At 42.0% G+C, this 27508-nt stretch overlaps 1 protein-coding gene across 1 annotated transcript; it reads right to left on the bottom strand.

The window, feature by feature from the left end:
* Window positions 1-1448: 1448 nt before the first annotated feature.
* Window positions 1449-27006, bottom strand: LOC104966300 (MAGUK p55 subfamily member 7-like). Its single transcript, XM_010795487.1, has 10 exons — window positions 26985-27006; window positions 26363-26383; window positions 26249-26263; window positions 25433-25465; window positions 16348-16518; window positions 10411-10491; window positions 6010-6103; window positions 3251-3359; window positions 1895-2038; window positions 1449-1472 (listed from the first exon to the last, which is right to left on the bottom strand). The coding sequence occupies exons 1-10, from the start codon at window positions 27004-27006 to the stop codon at window positions 1449-1451; spliced, it is 714 nt and encodes a 237-aa protein (XP_010793789.1).
* Window positions 27007-27508: the final 502 nt, after the last annotated feature.

The following is a 27508-nucleotide window of genomic DNA, read 5'->3' as shown; positions in this document are numbered from 1 at the left end:
ATATATAGAAATTCCATTTGCTACGAACGCATTATGTTGTTTGTTTATGATGATGATGCATTATTCTCTCAAACAAGGAGAATAATAAAAAAAATGGAAACAGAAAGTGTTAAAGCTTCTTTACTTAAACTTGACAGAGGTTTTCCTATCACAGTTGTCACCTTCTGTGTAAAGAAGTGTTCTAGTTTACAATCACAGCACCACAATATAATTGGTTATTTGGTACTTTACAGTTTCCCAGCCACAAATTGTATAACCAAATAAGCAAACACGTGGCTAAGGTTAAACAGGTCAGTGCTTCCTTCCATATCTTTCTCTTCTCATCCGTCTTGTTTTTGTTATGGTTGGATCAATAGACCAAAAAGGATTGAGGGATGTTCCAATGAAACAAATAGTGTTGCCGATGAAATGATGTACAATGAATGCATCCTTTTATCACTGGCAAAGTGCTGACAAATGGCAAAAGAGAATGCCACACAACCATCCACACACTAAAAAATCCTTCTTACTTTCTTTGTGCTAAAGTAATTAAGTAGGGCTTATTTTCATTATGAAACACTGTATAAAAGATTGGACTTTTCTTACATCCAAACAATGAACTACGCTGTAATGCTAACTTTTTAAAAGGCGGCCCCATCCCAAATCACCCTGCTTTATCATCTACTTTACTTGAAATGATATCAATTAAATAGCATTTTAATTTACTTTAAGAACATCATGCTTAAGTAACGTGATTTAGAACATTATCTTGTTCAAAAATGTTTACCGAGTTTAAGAAGCAGCACAGTAGTTTTCTCATGTACTTCTATGCAATCTTATTGTTTTGGGTAATTTTTTCATAGCCTTCTACACAGTCAGATTTTGTAGTGTTGTTTTCACATAGGCAAGGCAAGTTTATTTATATGGTACCTTTCAACACAAGGCAATTCAAAGTGCTTTTCCGGTTATTACCCGTCCCCTTGTGTTATGAAGGTTTGTGTGCATGTAAACGGTGTGTCGAGTCACAAACCTATGGAGCCCCATAGGGGACATGGAGAAGAAAAAAAAAGACCTTTGCGAGATCTCGCAATACTTTTGTGAGATCTCGCAAAACGTTTAATTTAGCTCAATGTACTTCCTGGTCAGTTCGGCAACACAGAAACCACAACAATGGAGCGGTTCATCGATTTTACTTTGAGCTTGGCCTTAAATATAAAGATATAACATCAGTGCTTCACATAAGTGAAAGACACTTCAAGAGAACACTCAGAGCGAGGGGACATGCACGTCGCAAAGCATACTCTGAGCTGAGTTATTGACTGATTCGAATTTCGCGGATCAATAACTCTTGAACATAACGTTGTAAAAATACAAACAACATGACTTTACAATCATAGCAAGGTAGACAACGAGCTACAGAGTCGTTTTTATCAGAACAGTTCGATACGCGCCGTTATCCGAGCTAAACTTCAAGAATTGGTCACAATCTGCAGCTGGAGGAGGGAGAGGAGTGCTTAGGGACCGTCTACAAACTGCAACGGGGTTTTTTGAGATCTCGCATCGCAAAACCTATTTTTTTTTTTTTACCAAATAATTTTTTTTCTTCTTCTCCATGTCCCTAGGGGGCTCCGTAGTATCCTGGTAGTTTCTGTTATACTGATCCAATTTCCTCATGGGGGTCATTAAACGTCCTTTAAATGTCATCTAAATAACATTAACAAATAGTTAAATCCAGTTTGGGAGCACAAGCAGGGCAACACACTGAGAAGTCTATATCATTGATTTCCTGTGATGGGCTAAATCAAGGGAAAACTGATACATCTGTTGCGCTCGACTCTTTAAATGACTCTAAACAACATATTACGTTGAGAAATTCAGTGTGAGGATTACACATTCTCCTTGTTTCTTCTCTTACCGTGAATGACTTGGCAGTTCCTTTGTCGTCCTTGCCTGATATCATTTTTGCGCTTTGTCTGGTCTCCTTCAATCTCTCGATCCTCGGAGGCTTCACAAACACCACAAAGGGTTTGAACTCCGCCGTCCGCAGGTGTTTTATGGTCTGAAGAGAGGAAACATGGAAATAATATGGAGTGTAAAAGCAAACGGAGAGTAAGTGAATAAACCTTTATCAACCTTATAATCATGAGCTGATTGAAGTAGGGGGAGACGAGTAGTTTCTTTAATGCAGTGGCTCCAAAACTAGAGGGTAGAGAGTAATCAGATGATAAAAAAGATTTTTTTAAATAAATCTGAGAGAATAAACAGTTTGGCCTTTCTAGTCACATCTCATGACACTGGGTAGTTGTGTTTTAGAGAATTAAAAGCCAAAAGGAATGGCAACCACTTGTTCAATATAAGGGCGGGTGAGGCTAACAGCAGGCCTTTTGTAGCACATGTGTTTCTTTTAGAAGATACATTCCTGTCCACATCTGTCCTGCCTTCTTGTCTCTTTTTTCTGGGGACAATTGCACGACACAACACCGCCAATCTGGTTCTCAAGAGGTAGAGGAGAAGTCAGAGGTGGTTAGTGGTGGCGTCAGGCTTCAGGCTCTCCCCTGGTTCTGGAGCCACGATCAGGGCTTCCCACAGTGCTAATAGGCAGTGGGTCCAAACCCACAACTGATAGGAAGATGGATAAAAAGCCAAAGGAGGGGCAGAAGAAGAACAGCCAGCATGGGGGCAATAACACGCTTTGACACTGCCACTGATCTGACCCGTGAGTCACGATGGAGAACGGGCTTGCACAACACAATAGATGTATGCCAAAAACTAAATAAAGCACATACGTATATGTACATACGCCCACATGAGCTTCTGCAGACTCACTCTCCCACACACTTTAGCCCAGGGCTCAGAGGCTGACTCTCATTGCTGCTCAGGCCAAGGTGGTTTGAGAAGCTGCCAGGCTAATCTATATAATGGTGTATTTACGCCTGCCATTATCCACTGAGCAAAAACAAACAGAGAGGAGCCGGTGGGGCAGAGGCAGCGCGATACGGAGGCCCGGCCCTGGACTAATGGGAATCGTGCCATTTGTGTGGGGTCTGATCGCCACCACCCAAGACACATAAGCCCAAGAGGAAATCTTCAAATAGAGGAAATTAGCGGTAATTGCTCCCTCAGAATGCCCCCTTTATAACCCACTTTGGTAACCTAGAAAGGAGCCAAGGCCTAAGGAAAATCCAGGGATGGGAGGGATTTGCTTTGATAGGGGCAGAGGTGGAAAATAAATGAAAATGAGGGATGATGGGAAAGGGTTTGTGTCACTTACATGGGGCTGCACATCCAATAGGCACACTTTGTTCTTGGACAGGACGGATCGTATCGAGTCAAGGCCTGTCCCGTAGTAGTTCCCTTTGAACTCGCCATACTCGATGAACCTGAGAGGTGAAAGACATCGAAAGGGAGAAAAGAGGACATTGTCAAGAAAGGAAAACACCATTTTTGGGCACGGATTAGTTTGTAATGCAACACTAATGCCCCTCGGGAGTAACATTAGAATCTCATGCTAATCTGGTGTCAGCACACTTTGGAGATTCGTTTGAGAAATAATGATATATAAAACCCTACAAATCCACCGAGACAGCAGGATTACTCTTTCAACCGCAGAGAGAAGATTCTGAACTTAAAAACCAGACGTTTTGCATGGAGTGTGTTCTTTTATAATCTCCTACGCAACACATTCAATCAGTAACACCTGTTTGTTCTAGAAAGACCACAAAGCCCCTGAATGCCAAACTCTACCCTCCTTTAATCCACACGGGTTTTAGTAACTGTGTGCGCGAGTAAACAAACACTTCTCCACCAGATAATCTTCCCCTTTTCTCACAAATCAACTGTCATGAGGAAAAAAGCCACCGGTGTATTTTTAGCTGAAAACATGGAGGAAAAAAGGCTGCGAGGAGAGTAACTACGTGGAAAGAATTTGAAGCTAATAGGAGTATGTGGTATGCTTGCAGTCTGCTCATGACTAGCGTCGGACAGAATGACTGATGTAAAAAGAACGTTTTATGGTAATTGCCCATGTAAGAAAGTTTTACTCACCTCTTTTTTTTTTTTAAAGAGAGTAGGATTAAGTCTCTGACAAACCTATGTTCGGTTATGGGGAAAATAATTTAAGAGCTTACAGTAGCCTGCGTTTAAAAACTCACACCATACAGAATTCTGCGCTATTAGTCGTCAAATATATAAGGTATATAGATTACAGTAAAGCATGCCAATATAGGTTTGGCTATAGTATGTACTGTTGCCATTTTGACACTGAACAGGGCTTCCCTTGGGAAAGTTGTTCAAGCTAAACATACGTTGTTGTGGATCCAATTCCGAGACCTTTAATTTCTGCATTGTTTCTGCTGCATGCGATGAGGCATAACGCAAACAAGTTCATCTCACTCCTCGTCTACTTTGCTGCCTTGTAATTTCAACGTGGAGTGTCCCACGCATCCACCCCACATCACAGCTCTGTCACTCACCCCTCCGACTCCCTAAAAAGCATTGCATGCCTCGACCTGCACCGCAACATGGCCTAAATATACAGCCCCCCCTTTCCCCTGTTCCCTGTGCATGCTCTGAAACTCTATATCCCCTCACCCCCACAGGCTTCCCTCCATGTCATATGCATTGTGTTTGCGTGCATAAATGTTTTGTATCTGCACCCTACAGTGTATCTTCTCATCACTTTCCAGCTCGTGTGAGACCAGCAGAAAGACATCCATCATTCTCAGGACTATAACATTTGTGGCATTTCAATTTGTTGGCCACAAATGTCAAGGCGGGCCCCGTGGTGTGGCTGCGTTTACAGAGAGCGCCTGAAGAAAGGAGGAAGCAAAGACAGGAGGGCTTGGGGCCACTGTCTGGAGATCTGTTACCGACACGGCCTGGCCCTGTCAACACCAGCTCACTCTCAGTTACAGAGACACGGACGGACGACAGCAGGGAGGCCGCAGAGCAGCGAGTACAGGGCCAGTCCGGCTGCTGCACTTCCTCCAGAGGTCCAGAGCACAGATAGGGAGGGACCCTGTTGTTTTCACTGGGGTCTCAAATCGCACATATTCGTAACTTAAAAGTAAAAAACCTATATTTGTACACATGTTCCATGTACATGTTCATACATGTCATTCTTTCTAATGTGATTAGGGATTGGAGATGTGTCAATTAATCCTTTAGCTGAGGAACATAGTCACCAAAGATCCTTTCTTGGTCTCAGGCAATTTTAAAGAAAACATGCCAAACATTGTTGTTGAAAGGTCCAGATATATAGTATAATTCACAAAAGTGAAAAAGCCTTCTGGAACACTCTGTGAAGAACAGGGCTGTATTAGAGGAATAGTAGGATACAGGATATTATAAAAGTAGCAAAGTTAGTGAATAGACTTAAAAGTTAGTGAATAGACTTAATACAACATAAAAAGTACTTAAAGGTGGGGTAGGTCATTTTGGAGAAACCAGCTCGAGTGCGCTAGAATTTGAAAATACACAACCGGAAAAAATCTGCCACTTCCTCACAGAGCCCCTCCTCCAACACACACGAACACGCACATGACCAATGAGGGCACAAGATAAGTTTGTGCACAGATGGAAGGCTGACAGGCAGGTAGGTCATCCAGCTAAAATGATTGGTCATGCTTTTTACAGCACTAGGGCTTCCACAGATAGTATATATTGTCAAAGCATTTAATATATGCATTGCTATCGGGATGTTAAGAGCATTCCATGGAATATAACAAAAAGTGTTTCTGAAATAAATTACATACCCCACCTTTAAGTGGATATATTTGCAGTAGGGAATAACAATTACATAAATAGGAGGATTTATGCGACCTGATTTTCATAGACATGTGTGCACTGTCTATATTGGAAATGTAGTCCTAACAAAGTGTAGCGGCGTAAGGTTTTACCTTTTAAAAGTGTTGAAAAAAGGAATATCTGAAGTCTTTCTACATTGTCTCAAGTTCAAATCTGGTGGCCAAACATTTAGTTAGGTGGAGTGCTCATGTTTTCCTTTACTCTACCATGCACAGTTGTGCCTACTTGTTATTTTGTATATCCGTGTCAAAGAGATGTTTGGAGATGAAGTGGTACTCCACGCCGTCGCTCTCCTGGTTCTTCTTGGCCCGACTGGTGTCTGAGAGAGAGGAGAAGAAAAAAAAGAGTGATTACTTAAAACCCAGACTGTGTGACTCACTGTTGGGGCTGGAAGCATCTGAACTCAGCCCCTTATTAACATCGCTGGAAGTCTGAAACACAGCACGCTGCGCCATGCCAACCCTTGTATATATTATTGTGTAATAGCACCATAAAATACACAACCTATAGCGCTGCAGCACTAAACGCAGACACTTAAGTGACATTCTGCAGAGGTTAACTGTGTCTAATTAACTGTGTCTCTTGTAATGTGGCTGCAGTAACAGAAGCAGTCGCGTTAGCCTCCACCGTTAGCCGCTGGAAGGTAATTGAGTTTGGGAGCTCTCATTAACATCAAGTCTCTACATTTACTTGGCCATAAACTGTAAAGCCTCGCTGTAAAATGAGCAGTGGAGGCGGCACGTGGACAGGCAGCGCTGGAGGATTTGTAAAGGTCACGGGGTTGACTCGCACTACAGCTGCTTTCAGTGCTTCAAAGTTCAGAGGGGAGGGTGTACACCCGTCAGAAACTCCAACAAGCTCCAAAACAAACTATTACATTTGCATCACCTGCAACCAAAACTGCCAACTGCTCTACTCTCCCTCTGACCGAGTTGTTCTTCTTGTCAGTCTGTGTTTAAGTAAGCCATTTTAGTGGACTAGAGCTTTTCCTTTACAGGGTCCAGACTGATCTACAGGGTTTATGGAAAACCACTTTGTGATTTACAAAGTGTGTCACTTGTTCGAGAAGGAAAGACACTCATAAGTCTGACTGGGGTTTGGGAGGACACCGAAGAAGATCAATGAGCCGTAGACAACAGTAGGAAAAACATGATAATAAATAGAAAATATTCGTGTCTGTAGATACTTATATCTCCTGTTCAGAAATGTGTCAGATACAGCCAAACAGCACCTTGGGTAGTTTGACTAACACCATCCACCATGCATTGTTTTGGCATCTGTTTTGTGGCACAGCAAATAATTACAGTACAACAAAAGAATGCGCATCAGTTCATTTCAAAATCATGGAAAATATCAGTAAACTTGGATTAAATTCAAAATGTTCAACCCCCAACTCTAATGGCTTATTGCAATGTGTTTCGGAGACGGCTGGTTTACGTTTTACAGCGACAAGCAGAGAAAGAGATTCAACCAGAGCCACAAGCCGGTGGTCTCCAAAGCTCCGGTTTTCAAATGACCAAAAAGGGATAACGCTTTCAGGCTTAATCTGAAACAACAGCAAGTGTTAAACACATCCATGTGTCTATTGGCAGCAATCAAACACTAAAGAGGAGGCAGATACTTTCCGAATCTCTTTCCTCTCATTGAGAGCCAGGACTTGTGCCATACGTCTTCTATCGTCAGCATCAGGCTGTCTGGACTCTATTAAACACAGCATCACAGGTCACATTTGAGAACAATTAACATGCCTTGTGGAAATACGGCCCCACAGATGGGATTTTAATACCAGGGACATTTCAAGTGTCAGACTTGGGTAGGGACACATCATTTCTGCCACACGGCATGTAACGGACAGGAACATTTATATTAGTGGTGCGATATTTCCTCAAAGTCATGTCGCAGTTTCCCTACAAGCCCTACAGTAGGTGGTAACTACGCTATTACTAGTGCCATTACCCTGCTTAAATGCAGAACTCAAATAGATGTATTTGTCCCAGCGTTTTGGAAAATGATTAGTTTGGATTGCTCTAAGAATTTTAGCACGCTGTCGTTGGGTCCTTAAAGAGAGAAACAGGGAGGAGGCAGTGGAGGAAAGAGACAGAAAACGACAACAAAAAAGTGATAAATAGGTTGAGAAAGAAAGTAGAGCGAGTAGCTTGGTGCCAATTCATGAAGCAGTGGAATAGCATGTCTTCAGGAGATAGAACAACGAAGTTTCCTCCATCATTCGGAGCTTGTCAGGCAGACTGGGAAAAGATGACAATTACACGGGAGGAGAAAACTACCGCCTGGGCCTCGAGAGGAGCTGACGTACCCTGAGTGTTAATGCAATGTGTACGAGTGTGTGTGTGTGTGTGTGTGTGTGTGTGTGTGTGTGTGTGTGTGTGTGTGTGTGTGTGCATTACGAGTGTGAGTGTGTGTGTGTGTGTGTGTGTGTGTGTGTGTCAGACTGGACCGCCATCGCTCTAACAGCACAAGCACCGTCACACATTGTGAAGACTAGACTGGAACATGTACTGTAAGCTTGACGCCTTCAAAAGGGCCCTCAAGTCCCACCTGTTTGCCAAGGCCTTCGGCCCTTAATTGATTTGTTGTTTTGGCTGTCTGACTGTCTGTCTGTCTGACTTTTAGTTTTTGTCTGTTTGTTTGTACTCCTGTTTGTCTTTGTAAAGCGACCTTGGGTCCCATGAAAGGCCCTATATAAATCCAAGCTATTATTATTATTATCATTAAGCTAAACGTCCTTCACCTAAAGCGGTTATTATAATTTGTTGCTAAAACTCTTTGTCGTTGGAATTTGATCGTGGGCTATACATTTCTTAAAGAATATTTTTGTTTCAGTGGACAGGTGTACAAGAAGCTTCTAAGGGACACATGGATTGAGAGAGGGAGACCACTTATCCACATGAGAATAGAGCTGTAGTGTGAGTTATTTAATGTTTGAGAAGGGTCCTTACTCGAGACACCTGCAGCTCAAAAACACCCTCAATCTTTCATGCTTATTCCATCATTCTGAGAATCTCCATGTTGTTTACAGTAAGTTGTCCTGAGATCGCATCAGTTATTATTAGTACAGAGTGAGAGCTCACTCCAAAAGTCTACCACGCAGAAAACTAAATCTTGGTGATAAAGGTTTTTGGCCTGAATGTCCAGGTGGCCTTGTGAAAACCTATTATTTAAATAACAGCAACAATACCAAAGAATAACATTTTCAAAAATGTACAGTATTTCTGGGTGCAATATCAAAATAATGTAAGAATAGAGATCAAATACAAATCTGAGCATTAATTAACACTATTATGCTAATTTCCAGGTTATATATTTGTATTTTGTGCCTCTACTGTGACACGAATACATACAAAAAGTGCTTTATTTTTCTCACAGTCCCTGTGCTGCAGCACCTCTTTTTACCCTCTGTCTGAAACCAGAGAGTGACGGTCTGCTCTGATTGGTTAGCTGGCCGGCTCTGTTGGGATTGGTCAACCACGAGATGTCCTGCCCCTTTGCCTACCACGTACAATGTGTCAGAGCACTAGCCAATAGAAGCACAAATGTTACGTAGTGATGTCACAGACGTAAAAACAAAGGAGTCCAAGGAAGGCGTTTCAGGGAGAGAAACTCTCTCTGGAGGGAAAACAGCCCATAAGGGCCCCTTTAAAGCATAAAGTCACAATATTTGGTTTGGGTGCTGCCGAGTCTATTTCTTCTTCTGTCATTTCTAGATTTTACTTTTATACTATATGTATCCTATACATTAGGGGTGTCAAACTAAATTTCATTGTGGGCCACATTAGCATTATGGTTGCACTCAAAGGGCCGGTTGTAACTATATAAATATACATAAATACACAATATATATGAAATAATGTATTATATTATATTATTGCCTCTGCATTGGAATTGTATTGGATAGGGTAATAACTTCATAATTAACTACGTCTGAAAGCAGAAGTCTGGGGCAAATAATTGCAAGTCTCTTCAGTGCGCATGTCACAAAATGAGATGCATTGTGGGACATATAGTTTATGGGCAACATGCTTCTGTAAGATAAGATAAAATAAGATGGACCTTTATTAATCCCCGTGGGGAAATTCAGTAGTTTAACAGCAATAGGGTAAGATTGAAAAACAGGACAGCACAGATTCACACAGATTAATACAATTAAGGATAAATCAAAGATAAAAATTAAAAATGATAAATAACTATAAAATAAAACATTTATAAAAAATGAACATATATACATATACTGTAAAGAAGCATGTAACCGTGTAATAAACGTATTATATTCTTTGCAAGCTCTTGCGGGCCACATACAATGAAGTCGCGTGCCGGATTTGGCTCCCGGGCCTTGAGTTTGACAACCCTGCTACATCATACAACATCATTTGAAATCTTTTTATTTTTGTATGAACATAATGAATATCCCACAAAGCACCAGTCTTTCTAATAAGCAGGTATAAATGCAGCATTTGAAAAAGGCCAAATGGTGTTTTGTTAGAAGGCTTCATGGTGGACACATTACGTTAAAAAAAAAGTGGAAGACAAATGGATAGGAAAGATGAGAAGACACATGACTTCATCACTTGGGAGACACTAATTTAATAATGTGGAGTGGAGGGTACTTACGTGGGATGGTCACACTGAAGTGCTGGGGGTCTGAGATCAGCAGTTTCCGCTTTAGCTCATTCAAGCCAACTCCTGTGGGTCCTGGACAAACACAGAAGCACATGTGAATATTAAAGAAGTCACAGAGTCCATCAGCACCTCTCTTAAATCAGTGTAGAGACAGGCTGCCATGCTGAAGGTCTTCCACTCTCTGGTGACTGACCTCGTTAGGGTTATTAGGAACACCTGTGCTTCTCATAATTTGACCAGTCATAATGTATGCTCTAAAATTAAACATAGTACAGTATGTATCCCAATACAGGCTTTATAAAGTGTTTTAATGAACTTTCATCACTAACAATACATTATCACCAATAGATTTATCTGGGATATCGAGTCGAAAAGAGACCCAAAAAAGACTGATTCAAAAAAAGAAAATCTAAATGTAAGCAGCAAACCTGAAATATATCCTTATATGTTTTATCTTTTATGGGTCTTACACTTCCGATAATGCAATTTTTCGGACGCCCCAATATTCATAATAATGATAATAACTTGTGTTTGTGAGTGCAGTGGGATGAGTCACTGAGGTTGGAAGGCTATCTCAAACAGATGAGTTTTCAGGGTTGACTTAAAGATGTCCAGAGAAGGGGCATTACGCATTAGCGGGGGAAACAACCTGGCAAACAACTATGTCCTAAATCTTTTTCTAACTCCTAGTTTTTAAGAAAAATGTAAAACATGGTAAATCTGTATTGTTTTTCAGACTTTAGAATATTCTTCTCAGAGCTACAGTTTTCAATAGGTAAGTTGTCCCTTTAAATAAAAGTAAAAAAATACATTAGACTATTTTACAAGAGTACAACTGCAAATGGTCCACGATTATATTACTAGTTATATAATTACTATGAGGGAGATAAAAAGGGGTCGCATATCAAACAGTGCTTTTTATTATATTGGAATATATGAGTTACTTTCAGTTTATCACTATATTCTTTCATTTATTATGATCCCTAATTTCTATAACTTTATATTTTATTTGGATCTATTTCATACAAATAGTTATCTTAGTTTTCTTACGGAGACCATGCTAACAGTACTTCTAGACCTCGAAGTGTTCCCTTTTTCTTCTCTTCAAAAATGATTTCAGTCTTCTTGTTATGTAATAATGAATCAATTTACCACGGGTCAACATTTATTTCAGATTCAATTAAAACACAATAGATGCAGTAAAAGCCTTTGGAGCAAAGATAATTGATTTCACAAGACAAAGTCATGGGTATTCTACAGTTACAGGTCATTATGTAACAATTAAAGGAACGTTTTTTCATTGTAGTTTGGCGGAACATTAAACCTTCAATATAGGTACACAGTAGAAGTGACGAAGCCTTTTCCACGTATTGTTGCAAGTCAGCTGGACTTTCCATCAAATCCTCAGGGGGAAATCTGAGGCAATGGGTTGGATTTAATAGCAAACCCTCCAACATGTGGATATGGTAAAGCTCAATCAGACTGAGCAAAGTAATTCAATTTTGATATTAAGGAACACAAAAAAATATGCCAGAACGTTGTTTACACTGGTTTTGATTTCGAGGAAGTCACCAAATCCATTTCCAAATGTTCTATCTTCTATTACAGTTTCCCTTCTGTCTCTTTTTCTGCTTTCTGTCTCTGATGCCATTCTCCAGTATTTAAGTGGTTGTTACATGGGTACTACATCATCTTGAATTTGAACTGACTGGCATCATTGTCCTCAACAAACTGGACAAGAAATCAGTTTTGGAGTAACAAGTGCACGGCTCTGCGTTTCAGTGTTTTGTGTGGACTTTTAGAGACAGCGCTTGATCTGGGCTTGAGATTCCTCGCATGCCTGACGTTCTGGGCAGGCACTACAATCGCATCGAAGCCTTTTGGAAATTCATTTCTCCAGGCAAATGTGTTTAGCAGCAGGCTGCTCCACTAAAACAAACGGACAATGAGTTCACTCAGCGATGCGGATACGGTGGAAAGAGAAGGAGAGATATAAAAAAAAGGTTGAAAAAGACAAGCTTTATATTTCTACGAGTAAAGTACTCCCGTTTCCTCTTGTTCCATCTTCACTTTGCTTCTACATTTCATCAGATGAGAAGCAGGAAGGTTTCAGAGGGGCCCACAACCTGATAAATAGGTGTGGACAACAGGGCTCCTTTAAGCATAATCTCTGACAGGGTAGCCTTTACACACAGACAAATTCACACCCCATGCTTTCCTTTTACTTCTGCACCCAGTAACACATGGTTTGGGTCCGATATGTGCGACTGCTGTAAGTGATAAAAGCTGTTTCCTCAGCGCGCTTACACTGTGAAGCTGACCCTCTTTGGACGGACGGCGTGAAGCATTCTGTGGTTACCGTCTCTCAAACAAGCACATGGCCAGGAGAAGACAGCGATCAATCTTAGCTTGGGAGTTTTTCACTGAGGAGAAAAAGTCAGAGTACCTGGGGGTTGAGAGACTGCGTGATTTATTAAGATGAGGAAATGGAGTTCATTTCAAATTTGTTTCGGGAGTACAGGAGGAATGCGGAGGTGCTGTTTGAACAAGGCCGTGGACCAATGTTGTTGTAGGTGCTGAAGGTGGCAGAGCGTGGTAAAAGAGGCTCTTTTATGAGCCCTATCGCAGTAGTGCGGACAGTCCTCCCGGCAGGCCACAAACCTCCACACAAGCTTGTTTGCATGAATCTAAGCGTAGATATTAAGGCCCGGGCGCAGGGGACTAAGAGAGACATTTCTGCTACCCTTCGTATGAGTAACGGCCCCACTTCTACACACTCGTAAAAACATTTTCACCTTACATATCGTTCCCTTGCTTGCCACTTGTGATATCAATGATGCATGGCAGCAGGCCTTCATCAGAATACCTCGGATGGCGATTAAAGCTTATTCCAGCTGTACCACTGCCTGCCAAGGGGGCCCAACAGGACCACCACCGGGTCTTTTACAAGCAGAAGCTGTGTCCTGTGGTCCCGTTCCACCGTCTGACCTTAAACACGCCACCTCTTTGTGCATTGTTTGTCTTTAACAATGCCCCAATACATCAGCAAAGTTATAAATTTGAATGCCACAATTAAAAAAGGCATAACAATTTTTTGGGACGAAAGCTGCCAGTTTCATTTATTGTGTTTATGTGTTTTTCTCTCCCTACATTTGTGTCTCTCGCTGGCCCTCTTGCGGTGCTTCTGGCCTTGCAGATTGGTATGCTAGTAAATGTGTCAGATTTCATTACTGCACTCATTAGAGAAGTTGCTTTTAATATCGCAAGCTTAATAACTTCCAGGCCAACCGTGGAGCGGAACGCATGTAGTTTGTACTGTAAGATGCAAAGGCCAGGCCCAACGAGGCCCGGCTCGGGGCCCTGACCCGGCCCCAAACGTCCCGGCCAGCCTCACATTCAGGGCAGTATATATATTACAGCTCTACTCATAGTGCTGGCTGTGCTGCTACCACATTTAAAGGATGACAGTGGTGCAATGCGGTTACCACAAGTCATTTACAATACACTGCTACTGCATTTTAAAGAGGAGTTGAAATGGAGCCCTCATTTTATAAATCAGGAGACCACATATACATTCACTTAGGCATAGGTGTATATAAAAGAGATTGGAGCTAAACCCCAAACTTAAAGCTTCCAGTTAATCAAAAATCTTACTGTGAGTTTAGTGTCAAGTTACAAGGAAATGTGGAATTAGCAAAACCATTTTTTCAGGTTAGATAATCAGATTCTTTCAAACGTATCAGTGGTTGAGTCGATCTATTCATGCAATATGTAAATTGTATTTTTATTGGCTGATTTAAAATCTGATTATAAGTATAAGAACCCAGATAAGCATCTTGATTTGTCTTTAAGACAGATCTCAGACTCTGCGCGAGAGGTGGGCAGCAGGGTACTGTGACACGTGCGTCCGCATAAATGAAGAAAGGCCTTTTGGGATTCCTTAAGATCTTTAAGAAGGGAGATGTTTGATATGAAAAGGGGGATTGTGGTTGCCGAGGTCCTGTCAAGGTGAGGGATGTGTCCTGTATAAAATAATGCAGACTTTACTCATTCTTCTCTGAAGTATTACATTGACCGTCTGGTCAACTTCCCCTCCCACTCATTTCTAAGCTTCTCCACATGTTAATTTTGTATCAGCTGGAGTATGAGCAATGCCCATAGTGTACATTTGTAAAGGAACACAAAAGAGCTGAAATGCATTACACTGTGCTATCTGCTCTAACATGAATTTAGCATGTCAGGCTATAAAGGAGGCTAAGCCATGTTGTTAGCAAACTATTTTGTTATGTTTTTTATCAAATCATGTATGTATCAATAACATTCTTAGTTAAGGCCCATTCAGCAGTTTTGTTAATTCAATATGAGTTGGCTGGACTGTGTGTCGGCCTGAATTTGGAACTACTGTTAGCTTAATTATATGGTTAGCAAAAGCTGCTTAGCCTGCTGGTGACAACAGTAACTTCAGCTGAGAAAATCCACAGTCGCCTGTTACATATGAGACGCCTGCTTATTTCTGCCTTTGTCTGTAATAAAGGACACATTGTTTCAAAATACATTACATACAATCAATGGTATATGTATGTACATGGTAAACTGCAAGTTTGCTGCTAATGGTCGACTCTGGGTGAAAATTGAAAATGACCAGAGTATAGGTTTGATGTTGGGAATTGCTTGGATAAAGTAAATGAAGAATGTTGAAAACACATGCCCGTACATTGAGGGATAAAGTGTTTCACCCCTGAACAGAAGGAGGGAAGGGCAGTTACACAGAAAAGCATTGGCGAGAAAATATTTTTCGAATAAGAAAAATCAAGAGACTCCGGGGAGAGGAAGAAGGAGAGAGGGAGGCAGAGAAACATAAAGCAGATCTTTCCTTGGTCCTTCGCTTCATTACGTGTGAAATTGTCCATAGGTTGTCCTCGAAAATTATGGACTTTAATTGAAAATATTTACATTAGCATGACAGGCGGGAGAGGTTCAGCCTCTGTGTAAGGCTGTGACATGCAGGCAGGAAAATGGGCTAGCTAATTAGCAACACGCCTGATGAAGTCCATGCTCTGCGTGGCGTTTTTTAAGTGAACCAAGGCCTGTTCAATCTACAAGCTCAACTCTGCAGAGAGCATGCGTGAGAGTGCGAAATAAAAAAGAAAAGAGAAAGACCTTGTTGCCAGTGGTGTTCATTTTTAAAATTAACCTCACAAATGTTTCAAATCTGCTGTCAGATAGTGCGAAAAGAAAAAATGGAACCGTACATTTCCTCCCTTGATGAATGGAAATAGATTGGAAGGAATCAAAATGTAAGGAATGTTTTGTTCCATCCGAGTCTGGGACATTCTTGTCATTTTTGTCATGATGGAGTAACACAATCTAAAAAGGGAAACGTGGAAAAAGCTAACTAACGGTACAGTTGGTCCCGGGAAAGATTTAAGTCTTACTGTTGCACCTGGCTTAGCATATTGTTCCACCATTCACTGGCAAAGCTCGTCTTTTCACCACAATACAGAACGAGAAGCCGCTAAATTCATTTCAAGACCATGGCACGTTATAAAGCTCTTTGGAAGGTCTCCTCGAGGCAAGTGTTAAAAATTCCACGGGCTCGACAAATTGAAAGGACATTGAAAGTGGGTGCTGTAAATGAAAGAACTAAATGTGACTGATTAATATGAGGTCTGCTCTGTCGATTCCTTGTGGTGCTAACATTTTTTAAATTAAAGGAGGAATGACTGTGCGTAAGGCCCCGCATTGGGAAGCTTATTTCTGGTTTGGGGGTCGTGGAAGGACAAGGCCGGGCCACTCTGGAGCTCACAGTCTTTTCTGTGATTTGTATTTGTCACCATGCTTGTGTGTGAGGAACATTATTAAATCTATGGTGCCAAAGCGTGAGGTAAGCATTGATATTGTCATTTTTTCCCAGCTTTTTTTACTCACCTACTAGGATCACCAGCCTGTGCTTAGCCCCGCTCTGCCTGCGGTACTGGGTGACCTCTTCGTACGTGGGCACGTCAGCCATGTCGTACATTTCGCTTTTTTTACATTCGTACATGGTCTTGTTGGTCTTCTTTTCCCTCTTGCTCAGACGGAAGCTTCTTCTGAAACCAGCTGGAGGTCAGGATGAAAAGAGACAGGAAGGGAGAGGAGACAGAAAGAGAAACATTAATCCAAAATGTCCGCCAACACAAAAACCTTTGTGTCCGTGTGTGTGTCTATGAGGAGTTTCTAAATTCAGACACATGTATGTACACACAATGGCGCAGCTGTGCATTTCGATTTATAGTCGTTTCAGCGTCTTGGCACACACCTCCACAGCTCCATGTCCAATACCTCATATTGTTTTGTGCAGCTCAGTTTTATGACCGCTATCTTTTGCTGTAGGTGAAAGAAGAACAGGGCCAAGCCGTTTCCCTGGATCTCGAAGCCTAACACATTTTCTTCTGGTGACATGCAGTAGATTTTAATTTTCTTCTTTTCTGCATGTCTCGCCAGATTTATTGTGTAAAAAATAAAAAACTAGATGTTCCTTTTATGTAATTCACTGCTACAGTATGTGAATGTACCACTAGCCTGTGGATGGTTGTTCACATAACTGTCAGGCTATGATTTGTAATTCATTCACACCGCAATTTTAGAATGTAATGAGGTATGTGTGTGTCCATGTATGTGTGTATCGTTTCGTGTTCTTGGCTGGCCCGCAAAGCAAAGATTGCACTGTGCATACGGGTCGTTTTACATCAGCCGTCGTATCTGATTGGTTTACAGTGTGCGTCCTGTCCTTGGACTGCCGTCACAAAGGCTTCTTAACATACTGATCCAAAAGCGCACACTCCTTGATCTGATAATCTACAACAGAATCAAAAGGAGATATTTACCCCTAATTTTAGGACCACGGTTTAATATTCATGACAGATGTGGAACCTAATAGGATGTAAATCTCCAGAACTATGGACGTTTAATATCTTATTTCTGCTTGAATTCATGCAGCCTTCTCTTTTATTATTTCAGTTTTTAACGAATATGATGCAAGATTAGCACGATAAATGACAGACTAGGAGAAGAATCAGGAGTTGAAACAGATCCTGATATCCGCCCCCTTAATACTTTCCACAACATTTTTAAACCACATTGGGGCTGTGCAGGAAAAAGAAAGTCTGCATTCTTCTCAGCTTGTTCTTTTCCAAACAGTCCCTTAATAAGGGATGGAACTACAGACCTATGCTGAGTTACAAATGAAACACACTATGAGTCACTGGAGCAGAATAATAATGTTTTTGCACGAGCCTGTGTACACGTATGAGTGTGCACACGCGCCTGGATATAGTGTTACACTGAACATTTACGGCAGACTTTGTTCCACTGTGGGCAAGCTGCGGCTTACGATGTCTGTGCCATTTCTGCTGTGGTTAATCTACTCATTCAGCACCCCCCCCNCCCCCCCTCTCCCTCCCCGTTACACCCGCCCTCACCCAAGGAGTATTAGCCACTGCCACACAGTGGAAAACATCCACCGCTCATCTGCATTTCTCCTGTAGAGACATCAAACTGTAACCGATACCCACAGGGGTTGACATCATTACAATAAACATGAACAGTTAATGATATCCTATTGAAAGTGTGGAGTCAATTTCCTGGACATTTAAAACCCAAGTCATTTTTCTCAATAAACACAACCGGCTAATTAGGCTTAAGTAATACTATGATGGTCGTTAATTCTATGTGTCTGTACCTTGACAAGCTACCGTCTTATTGGATAGGGTCAATCGCAATCTTACTTTCCACTTTGCAGGCAGGTGCAGAGGGTTTCATTACGAGGCATAACAGTTATAAATTGTCGTTTCTTAGTATTGTAGTGCCCCTCAAGATCACTTGAAAATGTTTAGACAGCTCCATCGAAATAATTGTGGAGAACTATCCTGCGTTCCACTCTAGCGCTGCCTGAGGAAAGATAAATCAAAGTGTAATTTAACCGCAAGCAGCACCCAGTCCTTCACCAAAACCTCCAACAACCATCTCAACTTCAGCACCAACGGAGACTCAATTCCACAAAGGGGATGGACATGCATTTAACCCAGCGTTAGGGAGTGATTCAAATCCTGTTTGTCCTGAAAAGCCCTAAAGTTAGTTGGAACACCAACATGTTTGTCACAGGATGATCCTGGCACAACTCTTGCGAGTAGAAAGGAATGTATGATGTGAGTGGCACTGACATCAAATAATAATAATAATAATCATTTGACAGGTCAAATCTGTTGACAACGTATCTGTTTTTAATTTGTTCTGTAATGAGAGCTGCAGGCAGTGTCCTGGTGTGTTTTTCTTGCAAAAAAAATAGTGTGGTTAGTGGTATGGAGTTAAAGTTTCCTTGCGACTGGATGATTACCAAAACTGCAATTGAAAACTTGCATGTAAGCACACAAACACACCATCTTCTCACTCTCTTCTCTCTAACAGACAGAGACATTTTGATTCAAAATCCTTTCAGCAGAACATTAGAATGAAAAAACAATGACGGAAAGAAAGACAAGCATATTTAATGTAGTGTAAACACAAGCTGTGACCACACACACACACACACACACACACACACACACACACACACACACACAATCGCTTGAAAGTCGCCAGCTGTCCTTCAAGCCCATTTTCCAGTGTGATAATATCTAATAGCCACGTAGGAAATAGAGCATCTGCGTAAAGAAAGCGNACAACCAATGATGAAGGAAACATTAAAAGCTTAGGAAAAAACTAGTACCGTATTTTCCGGACTATAAGTCGCACTTTTTTTCCTAGTTTGGCTGGTCCTGCGACTTATAGTCAGGAGCGACGTATATATGTTTTAAATGTCAATTCATGCTGACTGACATGAACCGTCTACAGCCACCAGAGGGCGCTCTAGGCTTGTGACAACTATATGCTGCCCCTGTACCACTGTAAAAAACGAAGAAGAGAGCGGACGGTTCTTCCGGGTTAGCTGCTTGTTAGCCATCTGTTGTTAGCCGTCTTGTTAGCTTGTTAGCCGTCTGTTGTTAGCCCGCCGTCTTGTGTCCGGTGCGGCGCAGGGTCCACCCCTACCAGCCCAGCGGCCGAATGCTCAGTGGGTGCGTCCGAGATGCCCCGTCTGTCCCAGCAGTCCTCCGCCGGAGCGCGTCAAGGGGTAGAAGCATGCCACCCTAGCCCGACTCGCAGAGCCAGCCTCCAGGTAGAAGGTATGTGTTGCGTTAACATACCGGACCTGTGTAGTTAATAACTTCCCTTTCCAGTTTACCGTAAATGTNACCACACACTAACACTACACTACAGACACACATCCACGAACTACGACACACACGACACCACACACACACACACACACTAGAGGGTGCTCTTGACTCTTGGAGGAGTTTGAATAGTTTGACTAACTATGAAGACCTCAATGAGTGGCCTGTCTGAGAGTCTCGAGTTATGACGCGTCGGAACGTTAAGGATGAATGACTCTGCTCTGCTCCGTCGCTCCTTCCTCCTCTCTTCATACAGCTACGCGTTCGCTCTTTCATTTCTGATCTTATTCTTTCTGTCTTATGCCACACGCTGTCTCTCTCTGTGTGTGTGTGTGTGTGTGTGGTTGTGTGTGTGTGTGTGTGTGTGTGTGTGTGTGTGTGTGTGTGTGTGTGTGTGTGTGTGTGTGTGTGTGTGTGTGTGTGTGTGTGTGTGTGTGTGTGTGTGTTGTGTGTGTGGCCATTTCCCCTCTCTCTACCCCAGCTCTCTCGTTCCCCTCCGGCGACGGTCGTTTCGGCTCTGAACGACGGACAACGTAGAGACACAAAGAGTACTCTATCAAATGACCCTCTAATAAGTGTAAGAACATAATCGAATAATCCGTGACGAGGTTTATACGTCTCGCTAGAGGGTAGTAGGTGTCCGGGTGTGACTCCGACAAACCAAGATAATGCGTGTAAGTAAAAAAAACGATGTAAAGGAGAGAAGAGAAGGATGTAGGATATCTTTGAAAATAAGTTACCTTTATAGACACGAAAGCGACATTCACACACTCTTCAAAAACCCCCTTATATCTTATCATAGTATTCGCGCGCACAAAATTTTAACCCAAGGTAATATGACAGGACTGTGGCATATGTCAATGAGTACGTTACGAACTGATCATACTTGGTCGCGATACCTACTTCTGAAGGTTTTAAACTAACTTGTTATCTAGTTATGACATGTATCGCGCATCACACACATCGGTTTTGACGTTTTCTACTCTTTACCACAAGAATTTGGGTCCCTACATTAGTAAGGTTTGTGAATGACTATCCTCCAGGTCAGATTTCACCTTTCTGGACTATCGCCTGCGAGAGTGACACTACAAGAAGAAAAGACTGATATGTTCGCGATAGTTGCTACCAACGACATCGATCGAATCATCTTTACTTTATTGTGTTAGGTTACAAATATCTAGTAAATTCTGTCAGAACCCTAAGAGATAAAGTAGGATATACTTCGAACTTATAGTAAGTCCGCGACGTAGACAGCGGTGTGTACGGAGAAAAGGACACACACACACACACACACACACACACACACACACACACACACACACACACACACACACACACACACACACACACACACACACACACACACACACACAATCGCTTGAAAGTCGCCAGCTGTCCTTCAAGCCCATTTTCCAGTGTGATAATATCTAATAGCCACGTAGGAAATAGAGCATCTGCGTAAAGAAAGCGCCGGAGGCCTTAGCAATCTGTGAATGCAAACTGCCCACTCGGACCCTAACATCCTGTGCATTGCTACAAACCCGCACCTGTTGAAGAAATAGCCGACACTGTAAAAAGAAAACAGTACAGTGCATTAAGACAAATGTACATACAAAAATAACAGATGGTTCGAAAAGGCTCATTTGCCAATGTCTGTCTGAAAGGAAGAAGAGAAGCCTGAGAATACCAGCATCAGGTCTTCCAGACATTACTCGTAGGCGAACAGTGAGATGACAACAGAGAATAGAATAAAAAATGAAATTTTTCCTCCGATTAGACTTCATTTTGTGTGGAGAGGGAGAGTGAAAACGTGGAAAAGAAAAAGGCTCATAGTGAAACCACCTGTTGCGAGGCACCGATGCCGTGTGGGCCGCCGTCTGAGGCCGAAGTCAAACTACAGGAGACTGTGCTGACAGCTCCAGTGCCATCCTGGCTCTCCCAGAGGGGGCCCTCTCGCTCTCAGTTTGGACTAATGGAGACGACATCTATGGAATTAACCATGCATGGCAGCTGGAGATTAAGTGAGTATTATTCTTGTGGCACAATGCCCTACGCTGTGGTTTAACGCTGTAACACTTAGTGGGCACCAAATGTGGGAAGCATTAGCAGCTCTCGCGCCCTCACTGTGTGCGCCCATTACTGGATGGGTTAGAAAGGATGAGGAAGGCTCATGGTAGGCAGCTAGGGAGGTGCAGGGCGCTTTCCATAATGTCAGCCATTATTACCCCAATGCTGAATAAAAGAAAGAGGAGCGTGGCTGCTTATAATGACAAAATACAAAAGCGTTTGGAATGATGCAGACTGAATGACTGGTCTGATTTATCATCGTTTTGCTACAAGGAATCCAAGGAAGACAATATATACCCAGATTGCAACGGACAGAAGTTGAGCCATGATAAACAAGAAAAGAGGAGAGGAATCAGGAGAGGAGAGAAGAGGAGAGAGAAAGGGAGGCATCAGGAGAGAAAAGGAGAAAAGAGGAGAGGAATCAGGAGAGGAGAGAAGAGGAGAGAGAAAGGGAGGCATCAGGAGAGAAGAGGTGAAAAGAGGATAGGAATCAAGAGAGGAATGAGGTGAGGAGAGAGACAGAGAGGAATCACAAAACTAATCGGGAAAGTGGAGAAGAGGAGAGGAATGAGGAGAGGAATTAGGAAAGGAAAGGAATCATTAGAGGAACCAAAAAAAGGAGTGGAGAGCAGTAAGGAGACGAGAGAAGATAAGAGGATTCAGGAAAGGAAAGGAATCATTAGAGGAATCAAAAAAGGAGTTGAGAGCAATAAGGAGGAGAGAAGATGAGAGGAATCAGGGGAGGAGAGGAATCAGGGGAGGAGAAGAAAATAATCTGGAGAGGAACCAGGAGACCAGAGGCCAATGTCGTAAGGACAGCACGTGAAAAGGAGGAAAGGGACATTTCCAGGCAGACGTGTGTCCTTCAAATGCTCCCTCCACACAACTGTTAACAGGCATCTGTGAAACTGATTATGGTACAGTAGTAAAGTGTGCTCCAAGGCTGATCTTAGAATACTCAATTGTATCAAACGTCAAACTGTTCCTGGACAAGATCACAACGTTGTATCCATACAGTACCAGATCTAACCTCTGGATTTGACTCCTCAACTACAAAATCAAAGCAAAAAGGGAAAGTTCTTTAGCGTGACATTTGAAATATGTACGTGTGGCAGTCCACGGTGGTGAACTCATTAGAGTGTTATCTGGGGAGAACACATTCTGGGAGTAGTTTCCACGGCCCCCGCACAAAGCTTTTGGAAAGTGGTACCCAGGCTTATACGGTGGAATAGCGCAATAGACCTTTGGCTGCAAGAGGTTCATTTGTATCGAGCGCTATTTGTTTTTCCCCTCCATCGTATCCCGCGGCACTTTGGGATCAGGAATGTCTCGTCTCCAAACGATGCCTGATGCCTTATGTTGGCAAAGAGAAACACACACGCACAAGTACTTTTGCTTCTACTGGAGTCCTTGAAGCCACTATCAGCATGCCAATAGGGACCTCTTAGAGCCAAAGCACTGATTGCTTTCCTGTTTGTCTCATCAGTCCGATGTCAAAACAGAGAAGATGCTTTACAACAAAGCTACGTTCAAGGGAATTCCAGTCCATCTATCAATTTTGTACAATGATCCGTTGCTAATGCTAATAAAAGCACCCCTCTCAAGCCAGTGTGTATACCTGCTATGATAGAATCAAAATGTTGGCTTTCCATAAAACAAATATCCTTTTAATCTGAAAAGGTAAGTCCCCTCTGTTTGGACTCAGATAGGGAAAAACTCAGTAATCCCGATATATTGGCTCCTGCAAGTCCTCAATTATTTAAGCTACAGCCTGATGAACTCATCTCGCTTTGGAAATGGAGCATTTTTTATTTCAGTTCATAGCACTTTACCATTTTTTCCCGTAACTTGGACATAATTGGATTGTGAGGGGCTGATGAATATCCCAGCCCCCAATCGTTCAACTTTAACTGATTTGGGACTACTTGCTTGCCCTCTGTTCACCCGTCTTTCTCTCTGGATGTTCAGTGTGCGACTTTTGTGATTTTAGGTATTACAATAGAGAATGTCATAATGCCTACTCCTCATAGTCTAAATATTTGAAGGTTCTGGTTGTCAATTGAGTGCACTGATGGTTCTTTAACATAACAAATGCTCCATGGGTGTCAAACCGTTGATACAGAATTGAAAGGCTCCTAATACTACTTGTCTAGAAAGACCTGATAAGAAGGTGGACTTAATTCTTGAGTTTGCTGGCTCTAGAAGCAGCAACATCAGAGCACAGGAATCTGCTCGCCCCCAGTAGAGCTCCAGGATCACTTTTGGCAAATGAACTTACAGACGTTGCATCACTGAGAGAGGCATGAAGGGGAAACAAACCAAAAATCTAAGGACAACAACCACCTACCCCCTCCCACCGCCTCCTTTATTTCCCCATGCAACCTCAGTAGCATTGCAAAAGCATCTGTAAGTTCTAGGATTTCAAACTTTTCAGGACGGGCCAACTCTAAATCACACAACCACATCCAACAGGCTGAAAAGCCATGCAGCAAGTACTCGCATAGAGAAGATGTTATTATAACTCAGATTTTCTTTTCTCCTCCTCCTGAGGGTCTCTCATTTCAGTTAAACCTCGTTCTGGGCTGCTTGAGTCAAGAAATGCTGCTAACCCGCTAGGGTGCTGGATGTTGTTTGGGTACCAAAGGAGGAAGAGGAGAGGCTGAGGTCATTGACCTTATGCAGGAGGCAGGGTGACAGTAAGGGCAAGCCTGAAGGGGACAGAGCAGAGTGAAAATACTGGACTGCTATTTGGCATAGTCCGGCCGTAGGAAATGACCCTGATTGAGCTTGGCAGACATGGCTCAAACTCAGTATTTATAAACCTGTGTGTGCACTGGATATCCTGTGAAATCTGGAGTCTAAACTGTGTAGTGTGCAGGGAGAGCTCTGAGGCCAGCTCACCTCTTGACCTCAACGTCTGAATATAGACAAAATGTGACAGAGAGAGAAGGAGAGAGAAATAAAGAGACAGAAACTGAAAGAAAAAGGCAGAAAGAGGATTAGAGTGCGAGCCAGCTACTAGGGCCTGTGGTCCTCCAGTGGGACGATACCTTGTGATTTGTTAGGGAAATGACAGTGGTAATAAAAACACGAGTACATTTTCTGTACAAGACAGATAATTGGATGCAGCTCCTTGGGAAGAGCTGCAGAACTAAAGCGGGCCACGGTAATTGTCATTAAGTCTGACCAGGACCACATCAACTAAAACCAGGACTGGGATGGACTTCCAGAACAAAACGAGAAAAAAAAAAAAGCCTTCTTTTTTACCCAAATTCATCCAGAACCACTCTCAAAAGATGCCTTTAGACCCGCAGCAGTGGCACACCAGAATAAGTACTATATTCTGCAATTCCATGACATGATCTGCCACTGCACTCATGCTGTCAGCAAGAGGGCAGAAATAGCACACCGTAGGCCAGTGAACCAGAACTACTACTTTATGTTTTTACATGGGGGCCCAAGTTTAATGAGTTGTGCCAAAAAAAGGAGTATGTCAAGTACATTATGAAAGAACAGTTATCCCTTTTACAGTGAAATAATGCATGTGTACACACTATATAAGGAAGGATTATTGTTGAGGACCCATGACAATCTAACACAATCTCGGCGACTGTCTTCAAAGTTAACAGATCAGAGAAATGGGCACATCTGGAGGGTATAGGACAGAAAGAGGAGAAGAAAGCACCGTCTCTCACCTAGCTGGAATCCGCTAATAGAGTCAGCGTCCTCTGGTTATGAGAAGAGAAAGAAAGGGGGGCCAGAAAAGAGGCAAATGAAACATGTAAAAAAGAAAAGTCAGAAAAGAAAGCAACAGGTACTTACCCCTCTGAAACATACTGAGAGGCAAAAGTCCATAGATAAAAAAACACAGGTATATTCAACACGACAGACATCTGATTAGATCGGTTTTGGTATTATTGTTGGTGGAGTTTGTCCACTCTTTCCAAAGTGATAGCCAAGGATGTAGTGGTAAATAAGACAAGGGTTCACTATGACCTCCAGCCATGCGTCACGAGTCAAATGAGAACCAACATAATCAAAAGAATATGTTTAAATAATCATTTGAAAACTGTATTTTGGTTTATAGTCCACTACATCCCTGGCCATGCTATGGAGGGTTTGTTTTCTTTAATGTTATTAATAATGTAATATTATGAGTGAGTTTGGCAGGCGCAGGGTTACGGGTGTTGTCCATGTGTACAAATGATTCTCCAAACGATGAAAACGACAGGTTAGCAGGTGAGAGCCAATAAATCGTAAACTCTCCAACATTTTGAAGAGGGGAAATTGACAGGGGCGCCTGATGCTCTGCTTTGAATACGATTAGCTTTGACGTGAAGATACAGGCCAAATGAAAACAAGTATGGAGAGCAGAGGTGAGAGGTAGACCTTTTGTTACACACAACATGATGAAGGCTAACCAAGCACAATGCTAATGTTTGGCCATATTGTATTAGCCAGTGACCTATTAGTAATGGCCTATTCAATGGGAGATGTTAGACAAGTAGTACCTTCGATCTCCTCAGCTGTGAGTGCAATAGAAGCAAGGAAGGGAAATGAGTCAAAGTTGGATTACAGAAAGTAGTTTAGGGACAATACAAGAGAATAAAGAAGAGGAAACATACCAAACTCTACAGCCACATCGTCTTAGAAAAGCAAGACAAAAGAAGAAACAAATGACAAAAAAAGAGTTATCATCTTAAATTAGAATTTGTTGTCAGCTGTTCATGCTGATTTGTCTCCATCTATTATAAAGAACACAACATTCACACATTTTATTACATGTTGTTTTGTGTTCAGTCATTTCTTGTATAAAATAGATATAGCTCGTTCTAAAATGTGATTTTGTAATGTTTAAGGAAAACGCTCTCTACCACAGATATTGTCTAAAAGTAAAATAACTATTAACTTAACAAAAAACAAATGAATACTAACTCAAGGTCCACTCACTAGTTTTTGGAAGCAACTCATGGCCTTCATCAATTGGTCATATGTGCTCAGTTGTCATGACACAAACAAAGTATAGAACTTCAGTGGGAGATTGTAAGCCCCAATACAAGTTCTAACACAGGTTACGAGAAAACGACAACCAATGATGAAGGAAACATTAAAAGCTTAGGAAAAAACTAGTAATTGGACCTTGTATTCAAAACTACAATGTGTTTTTAAAGCTACAAGAATGAACATTGGCATTCTCTAAAAAAATACATTTCTATATTACGGAAACACATGTTTATCCATTGTTACCTAGTGAGACACAGTCATCCATGGTGGCTACAAAGAAGAAAAAAACAAATGTAGATNACTGCACATCACCATGGAAACCTTTGATCTCTGGATACCTCGTTAGCTCAAATATAAACACCTGTGTCATGGAACACAATGATGTCATAACTCCAACTGACATGCTCAGAGCACCAGACTTCAGATAATGGTTAACGGTCCAGCCCTCAACAGCTCTACATCAATTATGGGGTGTCATCATATGCCGTTTCCATGGCGAGGGATGCGTATCCCTCGCCATAAAAGACGATGTCGCTATAACTCCTATGAAAATGTTCAAAAAGTGCTCAAACTTCACATGTGTGCTAACAGTCCAGCCATGAAGACATCTACGGGACAGTTTTGAGATTTCTTCAAATGCCGTTGCCATGGCAACACAATGCTCACCATGAAATACGGTTTTCTCATAACTTGAAAATGCTCAAAACTACCCAAAACTTTACAGGTTTGGTAACGATGCAGCCATCGACGCATCTAAGCGTATTATG

Source organism: Notothenia coriiceps, unplaced genomic scaffold (genome assembly GCF_000735185.1).
Source record: "Notothenia coriiceps isolate Sejong01 unplaced genomic scaffold, NC01 NC01_scaffold00037246, whole genome shotgun sequence".
Classification (NCBI taxonomy): Eukaryota; Metazoa; Chordata; class Actinopteri; order Perciformes; family Nototheniidae; genus Notothenia; species Notothenia coriiceps.
This window is presented reverse-complemented; position numbering and strand designations above follow the sequence as displayed.